The 17,012-nt window shown below is 32.7% G+C and overlaps 2 protein-coding genes and 1 long non-coding RNA gene across 6 annotated transcripts; 2 read left to right on the forward strand and 1 right to left on the reverse strand.

Moving 5' to 3' along the window:
- The first annotated feature begins 1,176 nt into the window (after positions 1-1,176).
- LOC145625419 (protein FAR1-RELATED SEQUENCE 5-like) lies at positions 1,177-5,111 on the forward strand. The gene is made up of 5 exons (XM_081678462.1): positions 1,177-1,294; positions 1,856-2,232; positions 2,354-3,072; positions 3,669-4,791; positions 4,998-5,111. Exons 1-5 carry the CDS (start codon positions 1,177-1,179, stop codon positions 5,109-5,111), a joined length of 2,451 nt encoding a protein of 816 aa, XP_081534588.1.
- Positions 5,112-5,779: 668 nt separating this feature from the next.
- Positions 5,780-7,820, reverse strand: LOC145617467 (uncharacterized). Of its 4 annotated transcripts, none has more exons than XR_014107739.1 (4): positions 7,696-7,820; positions 7,445-7,594; positions 6,948-7,363; positions 5,780-6,607 (listed from the first exon to the last, which is right to left on the reverse strand). It is a non-coding gene; the product is annotated as an uncharacterized LOC145617467 (long non-coding RNA). The 4 variants fall into 4 exon arrangements; XR_014107743.1 differs by having other exon boundaries at positions 6,948-7,085; positions 7,195-7,594; XR_014107738.1 differs by having other exon boundaries at positions 5,780-6,058; positions 6,153-6,607; positions 6,948-7,594.
- Positions 7,821-12,499: 4,679 nt separating this feature from the next.
- On the forward strand, positions 12,500-16,980 carry LOC145617483 (putative galactinol--sucrose galactosyltransferase 2). The gene is made up of 15 exons (XM_081672190.1): positions 12,500-12,675; positions 12,785-12,995; positions 13,402-13,661; positions 13,761-13,851; positions 13,957-14,005; positions 14,097-14,188; positions 14,399-14,506; positions 14,597-14,713; positions 14,806-15,216; positions 15,302-15,443; positions 15,551-15,618; positions 15,748-15,882; positions 15,971-16,185; positions 16,304-16,392; positions 16,487-16,980. Exons 2-15 carry the CDS (start codon positions 12,808-12,810, stop codon positions 16,766-16,768), a joined length of 2,247 nt encoding a protein of 748 aa, XP_081528316.1. The 5' UTR covers positions 12,500-12,675; positions 12,785-12,807; the 3' UTR covers positions 16,769-16,980.
- Positions 16,981-17,012: the final 32 nt, after the last annotated feature.

The raw sequence follows: 17,012 nt of genomic DNA on the forward strand, positions 1-17,012 counted from the left end.
CAATTCAGCTCCTAATTTCCCTCTCTTATAAAATATTCAGTTCAGTTCAGTTCAGCTCAGCTCTAATAAGTTCAGTTCAGTTCAGTTCTAATAAGTGTAGTTCAGTTTAATTCAGCTCCTAATTTCTCCCTCTTATAAAATATTCAGTTCAGTTCAGTTCAGCTCTAATAAGTTTAGTTCAGTTCAGTTCAGCTGAGTTCAGTTAATGAGAACATGCCCTTAAACTTTCAAAAATAAAGATACTATATCATAATGAAAGAAAAAGCACTGTTATATATTATACTATAAAGTTGGATGGGATCATCACAAGCTCAAAATGACATGAGATATTGCCATGGCCAATGCATCAATATGGTACAAGTAGTATAATATTTTAAAAGTTGGCATGAGCAAGACGTGTTTATTTGCGTGTCTATCTTATAACCATTAGTCGTATTATAAATCCCGTTGGCATGACATGACATAATATGTGACCATGTAGGTATGTTAGTATGTATGGACTCCACTAAAAAAAAACTCAAAATTTGGCTCGTTACAAATATGACCTAGTTGGACACAAGGGAAAACTTTTGTATACACCCGGTTTTCAGTAATTTACTGTACATCGGGTACACTTTTGTCAGATTTAGTGTCACTTTTATTAAATTTAGTGTCACTTTTGTCAAATTTATCAATGAAGCATAAATAACTCATATATATCAAGGTAACTTTTATGCGTTTTAGTGTAACTTTTGCATATTTTATTGTCACTTTATAACGGATGTTTAGTAAATTACTGAACATCCGTTTTATTTAAAAGTTTGTGGGACACAAGACATGAAATTTACATAATACACCAGGGTGTACCATGAGCATGGTACACTTTGCCTTCCACGTTGGATTTTACATCAAAAAAAAAAATTTAAAAATAAAAACTTCCACAATTCATGCTAGCATGGAAAAAAAAAAGAAAAAAAAATAAAAAAATAAAAAAAAAACTTCCACAATTCATGCGTGATTATCTCCCTTGTTGTAACTTCCACAATTTAAATTGCACCAGGTTTTCAACTTTAATTATGGAGAGAGAATGTTTTGTTAATTTCCACCATTTTTAAATTTGAATTTAGAGAGAATTACAATTACAATTTTACAAACAATTATATTGACAATCCAAATTATAGAGAATTTAGCAATATAATGTCCTACCAATCCGAATTTCTCCATGATTCAGATTCGAGATTCGTCAATTATGATCTAGATAATGATGATATTGACAATGGAGGAGAATTTGAAGATATTGTAACCGATGGAGAAGGTAATTTTTTGGTTTTTGTATGATTTTTATTTTTTTAAATTTGGTTATTATGTCAACATAAATTTGTTATTATTATGTTAAGTTTCAAATCAGAATTTCTAATTTTTATTGAATGTGTTAATTCCTCATATTTAAGTATTTATATTATAGAATTTTATATACATTCGATTTTTCAATTTTCGGTTGGAGGTTGATGATGAAGTTCTTTTTAAGTGACCCTTATGTTCTTTGCTATTTTAACAGACTAATCAATAGGTTGTGTACTCTTCAAATTATGTTGGTTGATTGTAGGAGCTGAGTCATGTTCTTTTTAAATTTATGTTACTTAAGTCAACGGTTTGTTGTGGTAAAGATTGATGTAGTAACTTTTTAAGGAATAATTTTATAAAATTTGATATAAAATATAATATTAAATAATTTTTTTTGTTAAACATATAAGACATTTACATTACAGTAGTAATTATATGAACTATTTAGTATACTTATTTATTTTGCATTATTTTATGTTATAATGTACATTCATATGTTATATAACGAACATAGTTTATTTTATTTTTTTAGGTTTTACTGAGGCAAAAGAATCCGAATTGCTTCATAGAAAAGTGAAGTCAGACAAAGAGGCATATGATTTATATAATAGATATGCATTCAAACATGGTTTTGGTACACGTAAAGGAAAGTTGAATACTAGAGAAGACAAGGTTACAATTCGACAGCGATTTTGTCAATGTTCTTATGCTGGGTTCAAGAGGGTTAACAAGTCTGGTGCTGAACCAAAGGTGTATCAAAAAAGAGACTTCCGTACCGGATGCAAAGCCATGATTCAATTTGATGTAGACAAGGATTCTGGTTTGTTTGTTATAGTTAAGCACCTTATGGAGCATAATCACAGCAGAGTCCCTGTTTCAAAGAGGCATTTGATCAGGTCACATAGAAAGGTTATGGCACACTCATTAAGTTATTAAAGAACATTGATTTTATATTCAATGTACATTACTTTATTTCATAATGTACATTATATGATAACTAGCTGAACATTATTTGTTTAATTGATTATAGGTCACTGGTGAACAGGTTGCTATGCTTAGTAGTTTAACTGAGAATGGTATACCTATTGCTGATGCTGTCCGTGTTTTGAAAGGTCAAGCTGGAGGTGAGGCAAATCTTAGTTTTTTATGTAGAGATGCATATGGTGTTTTAGCTGCGGAGAAGAAAAAAAAATTTGATGGTTGTGATACAAAGCAATTACTTAGTTACTTTAAAGATCGAAAATCTAAAGAATATGACTTTTATTATGATTTTGATGTTGATGAGAAAGGTCATTTGCAATCCTTCTTCTTTCGTGATAGTAGAATGAAGGTTGATTATGATGCTTTTGGAGACTTATTGGTCCATGATACTACATATCGTACAAATAAATATGCTATGATTTGCGGTCCATTTGTTGGTATGAACCATCATAATAATAGTGTTATGTTTGGGATTGGATTTTTTATTAATGAAAAGTGGGAGTCATTTGTGTGGTTGTTCAATACTTTTTTTAAATCTATGGGAGACAAACATCCTGTCACAATAATGACTGATCAAGCTCAAGCAATGGCCAAGGCAATTAAGATTGTCTTTCCAAACACTCGGCATCGATTATGTACTTGGCATATTGGGGAGAATGCAAAGAAAAACATCAAAGGACTCAAAGCAAAGGATGGTTTCAATGACTTATTTGATATTGTTTTAAAGTACACCGATACTATGGCAGAATTTGAGCATTATTGGTCAAGGTAACATTATGCAATTTTTTTTTTCTTATAAAATATTCCGTTACATTTTAGTTGCAATTTTAGGATATAAAATGTGAAATGTAAAATATTATAGTTTAATGATCTAGCTTTATCAACGATATGTTCTTTTTTTCTCCACGATATGTTCTTTTTTTCTCAACGATATGTTCTTTTTCAATATAGTGGATATTCCTTTTTCCCAATATTATTGAATGTTGTACGGTTTTAGTCCTATGTGTCCTGTTTAATAAGATTCCATTTATTTTATTCATGTGATAATCACAATAAAATATCCAATCTACCTTACTAAATGAATGTTACTTAGTATAGATCCTATATATTTATTTATTTCAAATTGTAAAATATTTCGTACTATAACATAGTGTAGGTTGGGTGAATTTGTTGTGGACATCTTTTACTAGTATAATTTATTTTAAACTATATTTTGTTGAAGTGCTACATGCTCCAGTTTAAAGTTTTATGTACGATCATTGATTATTTAATTCAATACATGTTCACTTAATTAATTTAATTTCTTCTTTTTGTTTTCACTTTATGTTCTTTTAATTAACTAGTAATGTACTTTTTAATTTCAGCATGACTCAAAAATACAATTGCAAGGAGAACAAATGGCTTAGCAATTTGTATAATATTAGAGAGATGTGGTGTCCTGCATACTCGAAAGACTACTTTAGTGGTGGCATTCTCTCATCTCAAAGGAGTGAAACAACAAACAAATCGGTTTCTCGTAGACTTCAAGTCACTCATGGTCTTTGTGATTTCTACAATTCGTTCCTTGAGGTTGTTGATGAGTGGAGGAGCAAAGAAAGCAGTAAAGATTATGATAGTATGACAGGTAATCGACACTTAGTGTGGGCAGATGTGGGATTGTTAGAGCATGCAAGAAAGGTTTATACCATTCAAGTCTATCTACAATTCGAGGATAATTTTGTGAATGGTGTGCCTTGCACTGCAAAGGCAATAGCAATGCAACCTCCTCTTTATGAATATCATGTTGGGCATCCCAAAAAAGATTTGATAATGCATACAGTTACTTTTGATGAATCAACGGTAACAGTTGAATGTACCTGTAAGCACTTTGGCGAAGTGGGGCTACTATGTAAGCACTCACTTCGTGTACTACACTTGAATAACATCACCTACATTCCGAAACGATATATTGTGAAGAGATGGACAAAGGCCGCCATGTGCACTAGGGTTGATGACAATGTTGTTGCTGAATCAGGTATCACTCCTTCTAATGTTTGGAGATTACATTCTATTAGGACCTTTATTAGGCTTGTCGATCGTGGGCAAAATGACATAACTACTCGAATTGTCATTGAAGAAGCTATTGATGATTGTACTAATAGAATCGATCTATTATTGAGAAAGGATGAGGAAGAAACCACACAATGTTCAAACGTCAATGATGAATCAGCTACACAATATAATGGTGACGGAAACCTGTTGGAACCACAAGATAATTTAGAGGAGTGTGTTGAAAGAATAGATGTGGGTGATCAAAAACAGGTTGTGGATGATATTGATGTTAAGGACCCTGTTAAGAGAAGGAAGAAAGGACAAAGAAACACAAGACTAAAGAGCACTCAAGAAAAGATATGTAACAAGCTTAAAGGTCAAAAAATCAAGTCATGGAAAAAAAAGAGTGCTAGAGGGGTTTCTAAAATGAAACAAAAGGCGCAAACTACAATCAAGGTATTATATATTATTACATAATGTTATTTTATTCTAAAGTTTATGTTATTTTATTATGAATGTGCTCTTGTAAATTTGTGAGTTACAAAATGTTCTTTTTCATTCATGTATAAGTTCATTGCAGGGTATATTGATATTCTTTTTTCGAAATATATCCTCTTATCATTATTCATACCTTCTATTCATTTCATTTTATTTATTTGTAGGACTCTATGGCAGTACCTCAAGGAAATATTTTGGCGCATTCATCCGAATTTGGAGGGTCCTTAGAGTACGTTGAGCCAGATGAATACTTTGGAATAAATATTAGTCCTTTCTAAGTTACACACGATAGATAGAGCACTAGTATTGATTTTTTTTTTTAAAATTTTTTTATTTGGTTGCAAAAAAATGGATTGTCATTGACTTTTGAGCATGAGTATTTTATTAATTAAAGATTGCTAAATATTACTATTTTATAATTGCGCATTGTACCTATAATACATTTTCCATGGGCCCACTGAAATTTGAAATGCAATATTATATCAGTAAGAATACATTGATTTATATCACTATTTTTGTAAGCAAAATTATCCTTTCTTACTATTTCCATCGTACGTAGTTCATGTTCATGTATTTATTAGTTCGTGTTCTTCAATTATGACCAATATGTTCCTTATCAAAGTACACTATGTACTTTTATCAAAATCATATTCATATGACTTTTATTTTTGTCTGATTTTTTAATACTTTGGTATTAAATTTCACACGTTTTACACCTTGAGGCGTTGTTGATTAAAATATAATGCATAATCTTTTCACAGCAGTTTAACTTATTGTTTAAAGGCATTGGAATGATAATTAAGTATAACACAAAGAATATAAAGTATAATAAAAAAAAGAATATACTTCACATATAAAAGTACATAGAAGTAATATCATGATTCCAACCAAAAACAACGCATTTCATAAAATAATTAATATGTTTTACATCAATTATACTCCAACTTCCATTGTCAAAAAGATAAACAAAAACACAAACTTGCCACATTGTTCAAAATAACAAAAAAAAAATCAGATATATCATCATCCAATTTGAAAAAAAAATAAGATTAAAATATGCTTCTTTGCAAGATGATTGAAATCACCCATTGTTCCAAAGAATGTTTTAAGCCTTTTCAATTAAGAATCTCTTGGCGCGAACACGAACATCTGCATCGAATGGGTTGAGGTTGCTGGTGAGAAGCTCAAAAGTGTATCGCATCCTCAGTTTTTTTAACGCATCAAACTGAAAAAAAAAATTAAAAAAAAATTAAAATTTATTAACATAAACAAAAAGTCCTAAAATAACATCTAGTAAAAATTGAAATTACATAACCTACATTTTGGTAATCTAAACCACACTCCCATGATTTGTTTCCATTATAAGTTTCCATGTGACGCATGGTATATATGCCACAATCAACTTCATTATTCACAGTTTGCCAGGGCATTGTAAACAACCTCACAGTGTACGATGACATTTTTTCATGAAGTTTAATATTTTTCCGTCCAAGGTACATTGTAAACGCCTTCAACTGTAAAAAAAAAAAAATAAATAAATAAAAAAGTAAAAAAAAAAAGCAACAGTTTTTAAAGATTACTGAAAATGTGTCAGAAATAGTCATTAAGCAAAATTTTGGATATATCTTACTATTTGTTCCGGAAAGTCCTTATATTTTTTTGCCATGTCCATACCATCTGGAATTGGACTACTATCAATAATCTCGATTGTTCTTGATTTAGTGTTGACGACCAAAACATAATAATGATCAAACGCGTACACGGGAAAGAAGAACTGAATCATTAAAAAATATGAGTTATGGTTTGATATTTTAAAAGTACTATAAACAAACATATATATCAAAAGAACATGCTTCCTAAATAAAAAGAACATGCGTTCTAAATCAAAAGGACATGCTTTCTAAATGAAAAGAACATGCGTTCTAAATCAAAAAGAACATGCTTTCTAAATGAAAAGATCATACCTTCTAATTAAAGAGAACATGCCTTCTAATTAAAGAGAACATGCGTACTAAATGAAAAGAACATACATTCTAATTAAAGAGAACATGCGTTCTAATTACATAGAACATGCTAGTTGAAAAAAATAATATACATTTTTATAAAAACCTTACCAATTGGAAACCTTTGACTGACTTCATCTTATTATCAACCAACCAATCATCAATTGCTTCCTCAAACTTTTGTTGTTTCAACATAGGAGTGGCAACTTGACTATCATCTTTGTAAGCATCATTCATGCATAAGTAATTCTAAGCAAACATAATAAAAAATTGAATTTTAAAAAAAAATACAACAAAATAAATTGATCATTACATATGTGGATAAAATAAATCAAAAAATTAATTAACCAATACTTACAAATGCACTATTTGGGAAGAAAATTCTCTTCTCATTTGATACAGAATTTTTATAATTAAGGTTAAACGACCAAGCATCCACAATTTCAATGAATATGCCCACATCATGACCAAGTGATTTGATTATCTCTCTTGTTATCATTGTATGACCATCATCATACAATAATTCCCTGAATCATTAAAATAATTTCAATAACTTATAAATTCTAAAAGAAATGCTGATCGAAAATATGATATAGAGGAAAGCTTACTCATCATCCAAATGTTAATCATATGCATATTCCAAAATAGCATTTTGGAGGTCGTCCGATTGTTCTAGTAGATGCGAGTATCTAGCCAAATACGGTGACTTGAATACATGTGCCAACTTTCTCAATCTTTTTGAAACTTTTGGTGATTGCCTAAATAAAATAAATGTTAAAAAAAAAACCCACACCGGATAATGATGAAGAATAAAAACATTGAAAAACAGAATAGACAATTAACATAAAAGAACATGTACCGATTATGAACATCAATTTCCCCTCTTTTTCCATAGTCCTTCTCATATTTTTCTTTTCCTTTTTCTGCCATTACCTTTTTTCCATTTTCTGATTCATTTTCCTCACGATCATCAGTCTCTCTTCCTTGGACACTAAAAGCACACAAATACAATGTAAATAACAAACAAACAAAAAGAAAAAGTATATTGGCAAAGGTCACAATAAGTACATAGATATCAACTAAAGAAAGCATAATAAAAAGTACATCACGCATAATATAAAGAACATTATTGATTTTAACAACATATACCGCTATAAAAGAACATCATTTATATTGAAAAGGAACGTAAGTTATTTTTCACTCTGCGAAAGAGTAACTTAAGCTTAATAATAATACAATATATAATCAACTACAACAACATACATGCTCTAACATAAACCCAACAATTTAAATAAAAATAAGAATGTGAAATAATTAGTTACCCGGTCTTTTCAATATCAATTATTGGATCTCTAGACACATTTTCAACATCATCAAGGTGTATATGTAAATCATATGATGGTTCATCCACTAGAGCAGTTTGTGGTGTCTTCCATATGCCCCTGTTTTCTTCTTGCTTTCCATTCACATCTTGGGGTTGTACACCGTCACTCATCACCACGGTCTTGACAACATCGTCAATTATATTCCCAAACCAATCTGAAGCGAACAAGTCAGTGTCCTGACTCAAAATTGAAGCTCCTTCCACACGTTGATTTTGTGTGAATTGTTGTAATTCAGAAGGCAATTTTGCACCGGCACACTTAGACCACATGGCTGTAACATTGTAGATTGTGGTCTCCTCAACTAATGGTGTTGTATGGAACCTCTCATCTACTCTCAACAGATTGGATAGGTTGAGAAAATCATTGGCTATCCTCTCTGTTGCCTCTCAGAGCATTTCATTATATTCCTGAAATGTAAACAAGCATTCTGATATGGGTCATTCACAATCTATAAAAAGAACAAAGATTTAAATTAAAAGGAACATATACTTGACGATTTGATGGGACATTTTGCTGTTTAGGTTGTTGCTGTTGATCTTGTTGTTGATGCTGTTTATCTCCTGGATGTTGTTGCTGTTGGGCTTGTTGTTGGGATTGTTGTTGTGCTCGTTCTTCCTCTTCTCCAGATTGTCGTTGTGCTTGGTCTTCCTCTTCTCCACTTTGTAGTTGTTTCTCTTCATGCAAAACACCTCCCTCGACGTCTTGAACTCCAATAAGATCCTGTGGTATTGGGATGTCCACGACATCTGGTCTCGGAATTCTGTCCAACACTTTGCCAAGCCCAAACCCAGGCCCTAATTCTTCAACAATGCGTTTCTTGACGACGTCTTGTCTCCACTCTTTCACTAATGGGAATTCTCTAGGCATAAACGACGTATGCTTTTGGAGTCGATCGAAATAACATATCTGCATCACATTTTTAACATTAAATATGACATCAACAACAAAAACTAATTGCACAAACAATGTAAGCACTACACACATATTGTGATTAAACTAGTTGACAAAACATGTCATGCATTACCATAAGAAATGGCAATGGCCCAGCAAAGAATGTTTTCGGTTTTTTCCTCCACTTGATTGTCCACTCTATCAAACTCTCTATTGCATAAGAAGACCAATCATATTCTGGAATCTTCTTGGTGTCGGTCGTTGTGCTCAAAAATCTATTAAAAAAGAACATCATTAACACAAAATAAATGAACAAACCATAGAATTACAAACAACATACAACATGCACGAAAAGAACATATTATGTAATCAAAATGAACATACTATAATAATGAAATTTTCATATTACATGAAAAGAAAAAGCTATATAAACCAAATAAGCTTATACACATTAAAATTAAGAATATAATAATATAATATAATAAAAAAGAACAATGCAATTATTTAAATATTGTTGTTTATCTAGATTTTTTACCTTATATAAAGTTGTGTGCTTGTCACAGACTTAATACATGAATTGACAACTAAAACAAGGAAGCTCCTTCGCCAGTCATCATCAAGTGGAGTTGTTTCCAAGCATAGATGTATTGCCAAGTTCGTCAAAGTAGGCACTCGACCTCCATGATAACCCTTGAATTGCCTTACCAATTCATCATACTCCTTTTCACCGGGCTTAGCTTCTACAATTTTTTTTCCTCCTAATGGTACTCCATATACCAGATGGACATCAATTTCCTCGATACTTAAAACCTGATTTCTACCACAAACTATGCACATCTCATTAATCTCCAATTTATCTACCAGCATAGTAGCAAACTCGGGTGAATTCTTTGGTAGATCAAGGTGTAAAAATCCACCAAACCCCATGTTCTTTATTGCTTGCAGCTTATGCACTTGATTTTCTAAAGCAACCACCAAGTTCATTAAGGGTAGTATTGTATGCCTAGGCTTCACAACACCTCTACCAAGAACATTGGATTTGTTCTCCTCATCCTCTTCTTCATCCTCATCTATTTTTGCTTTCTTTTTTCTACAAGTAGGTTTCACTTTTAACACCTCCTTTGGTATAGCAACTAGTGATGATGCCGTACCTGATTGGAAAGCTGATTGTGTAACACCTACCATAGGTTTCTCAACAACTTCAATTGGTGCCCTCCTCTTCTTTAGCACCAATTTGTTTTCTTTTGGAGCAACATCTTTGAGTGCCTCGCTAGTAGCTGGATTCATTGGATCTGCATCACCTTCTTTTCTTTGTTTAGGATCACCTTTCTTACTGACAAAAAGAACATTGTATAATAATTTAAAGAACATACTTAATATTCATTAAGAACATCATATATAATTCATATGTACTTTGTGATTTGACAAATGTTAATTAAAAAAGTGCATATGAATTATATTTGAGAACATATAATTAATAAATAAAGTACATTTTTCATACATTAATACCTTTTTTTAGTAGTTATTTGCTTAAATCGATAATCTATTTTCTTTTTTTGGCAGAGCCTAATCTTGAGGTTGTGATGCCTTTTCGGATTTGATTGCATTGGGTACAACTTCGTCAACTCTGTATGACAGACTTACAAAATGAGATCTTGAATGAAAAAGGGATATATAGTGGTCATATAAATCTTAGCTTACTAGTTGATTTTTATTTTCAGCTTTAATTTAATAAAGTGATCTCAAAATCAATTCATACTGAACCTATCTCAATCATAACACTAATCACACTAAAATCAGATTTTATGGAATATGAGCATACAAATTCACCACACAAGTAGCTAAATAAGTAATACAGGATCAAAACACAAGGTGTGGACTATCTTGATAATGGATTCCAATATCCATATCAAGATCAATCACCGCAATAAAAATTCACTCATCTCAATATATAACTCCATGTCTCCATGGATTAAACGTCAATTTTCATTTCAACTTAAACTCAATTCTTTAATATTTTTTAAATTAGTTTAACTAACCAAATCAAGCTTATCAACAACTACGCAGAGCAATAATATCAAAGAACATGTACTCTTTTTAAAAAGAATATTATAACAAGACATAAAACAATATTATAAAAGAACATATACTTTTCCCCAAAAAAAATCATCATCACATTACAAAGAAAAATTAAAGAAAAACAATTAAAGAACATCAACATCTCACAAAGTAAACTTACGCCTAACTATAAGGCTTTAGATCATTAGTATTTTAATGACCCTACCAACAACAAAATCCACCATTTCTAATATATTACTGTGAACAAAACAACATGCAAAGTCTAAAAAGTAATAATTTTATCTTACTTGGAACTATCATCCATATTGTTTATGGATATTAAGACTGTCGGGTCCACAATTGGAACTATGTCATCTACACCGACTGCACTTTTGCTACTTTTTTTAAGCAAAAAATTAGCAATAGGTAGCTCGTCCTCATCATCTTCTTGTCCTACACTGATAAACAACCACAAGTATAAAAAACAAACACATCAGATCCAATAACAAAATATAAAAACAATTAAAAAAAATAAACACACCACCAATAACAACGTTGAAAATATTCACAAAAACTAAAATTGTTTAAAAAAAAAAAAAACCTATTCTGTCGATCATCTAGTTGTTCTTCTCGGACCACGAATTGTTCTTCAATACCTGGTTCTTCACGACTCATAGTAGCTTCACTACTTTGATTCCAAAAAAACCCAAAAACCAAGCACAATTAACGAATAAAAAAATCAATTTCAATGCTACTAATACAAAATTACGGAATAAAAAAAGCATTAGATGAGTACAATTACTACTTACCTTTCACATAATTCGGCCATAAAATCAAATTTTAAAATTCCACTAGGGTTCTTAGATGAGAAAGCAGAGAGAATATTTTGAATAGAGAGAGAAAATTTTTAGAGAGAGAAACGACTTTTAGGGAAATGATATCAACCAAAAGATTTTTTTACAATTACTGTGGGCCATACGGGGGTAACTTTTCAAAATTCAGTAAAAACTACCTCCTAAATAGACGCGTTCTTTTCCACATTGTATAATGTACTTTTTAAACAACATGTTCTTTATTACTTAACATAATGTTCTCTCCGCCTTTTATATTGTTGATTGGGCTATGCGTTTTACATAATAAAGGTTGTCGTTTTGGGCCGGGTGTACCAATCAATAATTACACAAGACACGTTCACATGGGATGTGGGCTTACATAGCCAGACCCATACCCAATGCAACTTTAGTTCAATAATGCTAAAACCAAGCCCACCAACCTCCCTATATACAAACACATGAATCACAAATCTCGCACAACAACAAACATTCAAATGCTACTTCGAGAAGGTCTCAAACTTGCCAATTATTTTTATTATCCATGTCATAAACAGCTCAGCAGGAAGACTAACCAATATTCTACTTGTAGTTGGCCGTTTAACATCCCACTAAACCTCTCGAACTTTCGATCATTTTGTTCTGTTTCATGTCATAATTTGATTACCTGCAAAGGTACTCAATCAAACTTTCTTTTTATAGAAAAAATATTTTTTAATTTTCTGATTGGATTGAGTTTTACGTATTTAATTCAAAAAGCTGATTGATATATTACACGTTGCAGTTGGAGAGAAAATTTCAAGGAAAATGACGATCACTAGCATTCCTTCATCCCCCGTAATCCAAGATGGCTGTTTGTTGGTCAACGGTAAAGCTGTTTTCACCCGAGTGCCGGAAAATGTTGTCGTTTCTCCGGCGCCGTTTGGGTCTGCTTTGGTTGGGGCTACTTCTCCTACGTCTAGTTCCCATCATGTCTTTTCCCTCGGCGTCCTTGAGTTAGTTCACTTCTTTCATTTCTTTAATTTGTTCCTTTTATTTTTCTATTCGGAATTAATTGTCACGTTGATTGTTTTTTTTTTTTTTTTTTTTTTTCGTTGGGTTTGGGGGGGCTAATTTTTGATACTCCAAAATGTCCAATTCTTTCAATATGACTATATAAATAAAATTACTACATTGGTTACATATTATTTGCAACGATTTGTCATAAAGTAGAGAGGAAAAATATCCCATCGTTGCAAATAATATGTAACGAAGGTAATATAATCAAATGTATGTTTGTTTGCGAGTATTTAATGAATCGAGAGGTTGAGATGTATGCAACCTTAATTCTGTTGTACCGATCAAAGGGGTAATAGAGGATTAATTATAGTAATGCAATGAATTTATGAATGGGTGTTGCAGGAAATACCCATTTCTATCACTTTTTAGATTTAAAATATGGTGGATGATACCAAGAGTTGGACATTCTGGAAGTGAAGTACCAGTTGAAACACAAATGTTGCTATTGGAAGCTAAAGAAGAATCTGACCTCTTAGATAAGGAAACTGAGACGAATAGTGACAGTACTTTCTACATTTTGGTGTTGCCTGTTTTGGAGGGAGCTTTTCGAGCGAGCTTGCAGGGAACTTCAACAAATGAGCTCGAATTTTGTGTTGAAAGTGGTTAGTTAGTGGGTTTAAACTCATGCAGTGATTCAAGTCTTTGTAGGTTGGTAGTGTGTTTGTTCTGATTGTTTTTCATTGTTCTGCGTATTGATGCAGGAGATCCTGATGTTCAGACTAATAATGTGTCAGAATCAGTGTTTATAAATTCGGGGGATAACCCTTATGAGCTAATGAAGAATTCGATCAAGTATGCTTGGTTTTAGCACATTACATATTTTAGCATGAATTAGTCAGGCATTTTTTTCGACTTTGGTGGAAGAGGATATCAAGTGTGTTCTCTGTCTCAATGTAGGATACTGGCTGAACATAAAGGGACATTCAGTCACATAGAAAATAAGAAGGTAAAGCAGTAGGCCAATTCTGTAATCTGTATCAGCACTTAAACAAAAAGGACTTGTTTTTCTGATTGGTGTAGTGTTTGGTTACTCGCAGATGCCTGCTCATTTAGACTGGTTTGGATGGTGCACCTGGGATGCTTTCTATCAAGACGTCAATCCAGAAGGAATCAGAGCGGGTCTTGAAAGGTATTCAAGTCACAATTGCCAGAAGAAATTTGTTGTTTTGTGTCTGTTACAATAGGCCTTTGCTACTAGTTAGAACTATCTACTTTAAGGCATATTTACAGCAGTTATTAACAGGTTGTTGCTCATTTTGTATCAGTTTATCCTCCTTGGTGTCGACTGCTGCATTGTTCATTTTGTCTAACACGACTTGATATTCTTTGTGCACTACAGTTTTTCAGTAGGAGGTTGTGTTCCAAAGTTCTTGATTATTGATGATGGATGGCAAGACACTTATGATGAATTCCGAAAAGAAGGTGAAGAGCGTATTGAAGGGACACAGTAAGTTGTCTTTCTAGTAAAGAGTTTATCTGCAAGACAATTTTGCTTCCTTAAGAAACACTAACAATTTTCTGTTTTGGTATTTGATAGATTTGCTATACGATTAAGGGACATTAAGGAAAATGAGAAATTCCAAAGGCTTAGTTCAGATGACTACACCACCCTTCCCGAGTTTATCAAATTCATCAAAGAGACATATGGATTGAAGTAAAGCTCTTTGCATGTGTTTTTGTGATTACATTTGTCTTTTAGATTGTGAGATACAACAAGACTAAGGCAGGTGTAATTGGATAATATAGATATGTTTATATGTGGCATGCTCTTGTTGGATACTGGGGAGGGCTCCTGCCATCATCTGAAGCGCTGAAGAAATACAATCCTAAGATTGTATATCCTGTTCAATCACCGGGTAATGTAGGAAATCTTCGAGATGTTGCAATGGACAGCATTGAAAAATATGGACTTGGAGTTATTGATCCAGAGAAAATTAGTGATTTCTACAACGATTATCATAGTTATCTTGCCAGCATTGATGTGGATGGTGTCAAAGTGGATATTCAGAATGTGGTTGAAACAGTTGGTTCTGGTTATGGTGGCCGAGTTCATTTTACTGGTCTTCACCAAAAGGCACTCGAAGAATCTGTTGCAAGGAACTTTAAGAACAATAACCTCATTTCTTGCATGAGTCACAATTCAGACTCTATATTCAGGTATGCAGGTTTAGCTTGTTAAGAAGAAAGTTTAGGTATCTTTGATCTGTTTGAAGTAACTTCTGATCGAATATTTGTTTGACAGCTCAAAGAAGAGCGCAGTTGCTAGAGCATCAGAGGATTTTATGCCTCGGGAGCCTACTCTTCAGACACTGCATATTGCCTCTGTGTCTTTTAACAGTCTCCTTCTAGGAGAAATAGTGGTTCCTGATTGGGACATGTTCCATGTAAGTAGTCTTCTAACTTATGCTAATTTTTCTTTCAAGTAGTTATGTACATAGTCTGCTCAGCCGAAAAATCTAATCTTTTATTGTTGATGGTGCTAACATTATAGAGCAAACATGACACTGCTGAATTTCATGCTGCCTCCCGAGCAGTGGGTGGCTGTGCAGTATATGTCAGGTTAAACACTACTCGTAGCAGTTTCTGTCATTTAGTTCAGTTGTTGAATTTTCCATCTTTCATATGAATTTCAATTTCTAAACTTCTGTACAATGATATTTAGTTGATGAAGTTGTTGCTGAACTGCAGTGATAAGCCTGGAATTCATGATTTTAAAATTCTTAAGAAGCTTGTGTTACCTGATGGTTCAATCCTAAGAGCCAGGTATGCTGGTCGGCCTACTCGAGACTGCTTATTCAAAGATCCTGTTATGGATGGAAAAAGGTAAAACTTTGTCTCAATAAACTAGTCCAAATTGCATGAATAACTTATAGTTTATTATAGTTACTCTGCTTTTTTTGCTGCTTGATAGTTTAATGAAGATCTGGAACCTGAACAAATTATCTGGCATTATCGGAGTATTTAACTGCCAAGGAGCAGGGAGTTGGCCATTGAAAGATAATACTCTTGATACTCCAATACCAGAAGTTATTTCAGGCCAAATCAGTCCCAATGATGTCGAATTCCTTGGAGAGGTTGCTGGTGATAAATGGCAAGGAGATTGTGCAGTTTACGCTTTCAATTCTGGTAAACTTGTACTGTATTTTCTAGCAGTGCAGCCTAGCCTAGCTTAATAAACCTCCCTGATATGTATCAGTAGTAGCTCAACAACTAATAATTCTTCGAATTACCTGATACATTACAGGAACCATCACCAAAATTACAAATAATGGAAAAGTGGAAATGTCATTAGGCGTTCTTACATGTGAATTATATACAATCTGTCCTATTAAGGTTAGTAATCAACACACCCTGTTCTTACTTTTAGTATCCTTATTTTCATTTCTTGTATTAAGTGCGGCTAATTTTTACTTTGGTTTGTGTTCAGGTATTTGATGAAGCTGTTCATTTTGCTCCTGTCGGATTGCTTGACATGTACAACTCTGGTGGAGCTGTGGATGCTTTGAGTTCGGCTACAGGGCCAGATGGATGCATTGTGAAGATCAAAGTGCGGGGTTGTGGCCGCTTTGGAGCTTATTCAAGCACAAAACCAAAGCATTGTACTGTTGACAAGAAGACGGAAGATTTTACATACAGTCCAGAAGATGGATTACTGACCATGACACTGGAAGGGGGATGCCAACTTAAAGACATCGAATTTGTGTATTAACATGAGATGTTTTTGTCCAGGAACTGATTTGTTCTAGGATTCTTTGGTTGATTACTTGGTATTCTCAGATTCTCTAATCTCTATATTGGTTAAAGGGGAAATTATTCCTATGCTGTGGAATTTGTTTGTTTAAATAACATATGATTAACATTATATGCTGACGATTTATAATGACTGAATGACTGATTATGATTTCATCAGTCTCAAAAATTGCATTTATTGACTTATTGTTCTTTTATTTTTG

The sequence above is a fragment of the Chenopodium album genome, chromosome 3 (assembly GCF_948465745.1).
Source record: "Chenopodium album chromosome 3, dcCheAlbu1.1, whole genome shotgun sequence".
Classification (NCBI taxonomy): Eukaryota; Viridiplantae; Streptophyta; class Magnoliopsida; order Caryophyllales; family Amaranthaceae; genus Chenopodium; species Chenopodium album.